This window comes from Egretta garzetta, unplaced genomic scaffold (assembly GCF_000687185.1).
Source record: "Egretta garzetta isolate BGI_Z169 unplaced genomic scaffold, ASM68718v1 scaffold19, whole genome shotgun sequence".
Lineage (NCBI taxonomy): Eukaryota > Metazoa > Chordata > Aves > Pelecaniformes > Ardeidae > Egretta > Egretta garzetta.
Window position 1 is genome coordinate 198,042 of NW_009260768.1, and position 2,773 is coordinate 200,814.

At 51.9% G+C, this 2,773-nt stretch overlaps 1 protein-coding gene across 4 annotated transcripts in view; it reads right to left on the reverse strand.

Annotated features, from left to right (window-relative positions):
* Positions 1-2,773, reverse strand: part of WIPI1 (WD repeat domain, phosphoinositide interacting 1) — a 23,055-nt gene that overhangs the window by 16,163 nt on the left and 4,119 nt on the right. For all 4 annotated transcript variants that reach the window (XR_004842929.1, XM_035901565.1, XM_035901563.1 and 1 more), the window contains one exon: positions 1,417-1,513. Coding sequence is in view for 3 of the 4 variants with exons in the window: in XM_035901565.1 (XP_035757458.1) it covers positions 1,417-1,513 (97 nt within the window). In the remaining variant the exon portion in view is untranslated. The remainder of the gene's footprint in view (positions 1-1,416; positions 1,514-2,773) is intronic.

A 2,773-nucleotide genomic window follows, 5' to 3' on the forward strand; every position in this document is an offset into this window, starting at 1 on the left:
GCCCGTGAAACGACGCTGCAGCCTGCGACCGACCGGGACATCACAGCAACGCACGGCAGCGCTGCCGCAGGCGCCCGGCCAAGTTCCCCATCCACGGCTAAAAATAGCTCCTCTCCCATGAGCAGGAACGCCGGATTCACCCTATGCCACACAGAGGGGATCTGTTCTGCAGCCATCTGCCCTGCCCCTGGGGTTTGCAGCATATATGGAATAATATCGGGTGGCAGCTCCTGGGAACTACCTGGCAGGGAATTAGTGCCGTGCCTGGCTGTGTTTTCTGCCCCGGGTGATCTTCACAGCGCTAATCACTTTGGGAGCTGACCCCAAGCCCATAAGTCATCGCAGGAGCTTTCTACCTTAGCGGAGCAGTGCGTGTCCATGGCCGAGAGAGAACCTGGGTTAACCACAGGTCTGCAGGGAGCGCCGAGCTCTGCAGCACGGCATGACGCTGCAGAGCTGACTCACGCCGGCAGCGCGGGGAAGCGGGGCTCCTTTGTCCGGAGAGCAAAAACGCCGTGGGACTCTGACGCAGGGCACGGTGAAGGAAGGGCAGGGAGCCCCGGAGGGAGAGTTTCAAGGCCTCCTATATGTGGAGGGAAGCTTGCAGTCCTGGCCTGCCTTACAGCTTTCCGCTTGTGAAAGAGAATAAAGGCAGACTGCGGGAAGCTGTGAGCTGCACGGACATCCCGCGCAAGGACGGGAAGGGACCGAACCTGGGAGGAGAAGTCAAACCACACTGAACATTTCTGCTCTCCTTTGATGCACTTGCTCAGGACAGAGCAAGGCTTTGCTCAGGACAGAGCAGGGTTTTGCTCAGGACAGAGCAAGGTTTTGCTCAGCACAGAGCAAGATTTTGCTCAGGACAGAGCAAGGTTTTGCTCAGGACAGAGCAAGGTTTTGCTTAGCACAGAGCAGGGTTTTGCTCAGGACAGAGCAAGATTTTGCTCAGCACAGAGCAGGGTTTTGCTCAGGACAGAGCAAGATTTTGCTCAGCACAGAGCAAGGTTTTGCTCAGCACAGAGCAAGGTTTTGCTCAGGACAGAGCAGGGTTTTGCTCAGCATAGAGCAGGGTTTTGCTCAGGACAGAGCAAGATTTTGCTCAGCACAGAGCAGGGTTTTGCTCAGGACAGAGCAAGATTTTGCTCAGGACAGAGCAGGGTTTTGCTCAGCATAGAGCAGGGTTTTGCTCAGGACAGAGCAAGATTTTGCTCAGCACAGAGCAGGGTTTTGCTCAGCACAGAGCAGGGTTTCTGCTCTCCCAAGCCCCACTGACTGTCTCCATGCCTTTCTGGCTCCCCAGTGCTGAACTAGGATACACAAACCACAGGCTGGTTTAAATTCTAACATGAGCATTGTGGCTCTACAAAGCTCCTGCAGAGCTGGTCTCTCCCTTCCACACAGCTTTTCCGTGTTTACCTGTTGTATTTGGAGGCGTGTCCAGAATAGTCTTCAAAAGCTTCATGTCCTTAATGTTATGGATGTAAATCGACTCCTCCAGGCAAACAACCAGCCTCTGCAAGGACACAAGGGACATGCACAGAACCTCACCAGCATGGGCACGGTGCCTCTGGCTGCTGCTCCCACAGTTTGCACACCCAGATCTTCACTGTTAGGAAAACTCAACAGGAATTTCTCATGCACTGAAGTATAACAGAAACATGATCTCTTCTGCTTCTCCATCCCCTGTCACTGAACAAACTTTGATTTTGTATGAGAGTGCTTTTGAGAGCTGCCTATATATGGTCTTGCTTTAGAAAGCAGATAAAACACCACGACTTCTTCTCTGCTACTCTAAGAGCTGATCTTCCACATCCCCAGGTCCCAGGAGCAGGAAAACACATCGGGGTTATACCCTAGCCATGAGGCCTTGATTCCCTTCCTTTCCTAATCCAACTTTTCTTTGCAGTTCTTTTGGTAGCAAATTACTTTTTGATCTCAAAGACCAGACTGCCGGTCCTGCTTGTCAGTAGGTGTACAGATGGGACCACATGCCCCTCGCCCTGACTCTTCCCTAATTTGGGAGTGAACATTTAGGTGATGGGCCTCCCGCTGCTGCCAAACCCAATGCATCTGTTCAGCAAATGAATGTTTCTTTTCCCATTTGGCATCAGCAGGCAAGACTCTGCTTTATGTGCCCTGCAGAACTGCATAAAAACTGGGCTGGGAAGCATTTGTTCAGGGACAGTCACATTGACACCACCTTGGCAGATGGGTAGGGTATTTCCAAGTTCATGTGCTTGTACCTCTTCTGCTGAACTCATCAGGAACGCCCACCCAGCCAGCCAAGAGGCAGCCGCTAAGAGAGGAGCTGTCAAGCGATGGGAAGGAAAGGCAGAAAGGAAAAAGGAAGCCTAATGCTGTAACCTTAGCACTGGGCCACCGTCTCTGTGACCGCTCGCCTTTGTGTCTCAGCTTGGTCCAGACCTTTGCGTGTTACCTTTTGGAGGCCTTTTGCACAGAGGCTTTTTTTGGGACCAGGCTTTGGATCTGGCTAAAAGGTTGTGCTTTCTAAGTCCAGCGAGTGCACAGCTTCACCTACGTTAGTGCCAAGTGTCCAGAAGCACTGAAAACCTCCCGATAAAAACGTAAGGCCAGACTCCATCCAGGCTCCTGAATTTGGAGCACCCGAATCCACGTACAGGAAGCCTCCACCTCTTTAGAAATGAGGCCACTGATTTAGTATCTAAATGTGGAGCTTAGTCACTAACTTGAAACACCCACATTAGACAAATCTTTGCTTTGCTCCACCATTGCTCTCAGATCAAACTCTTTC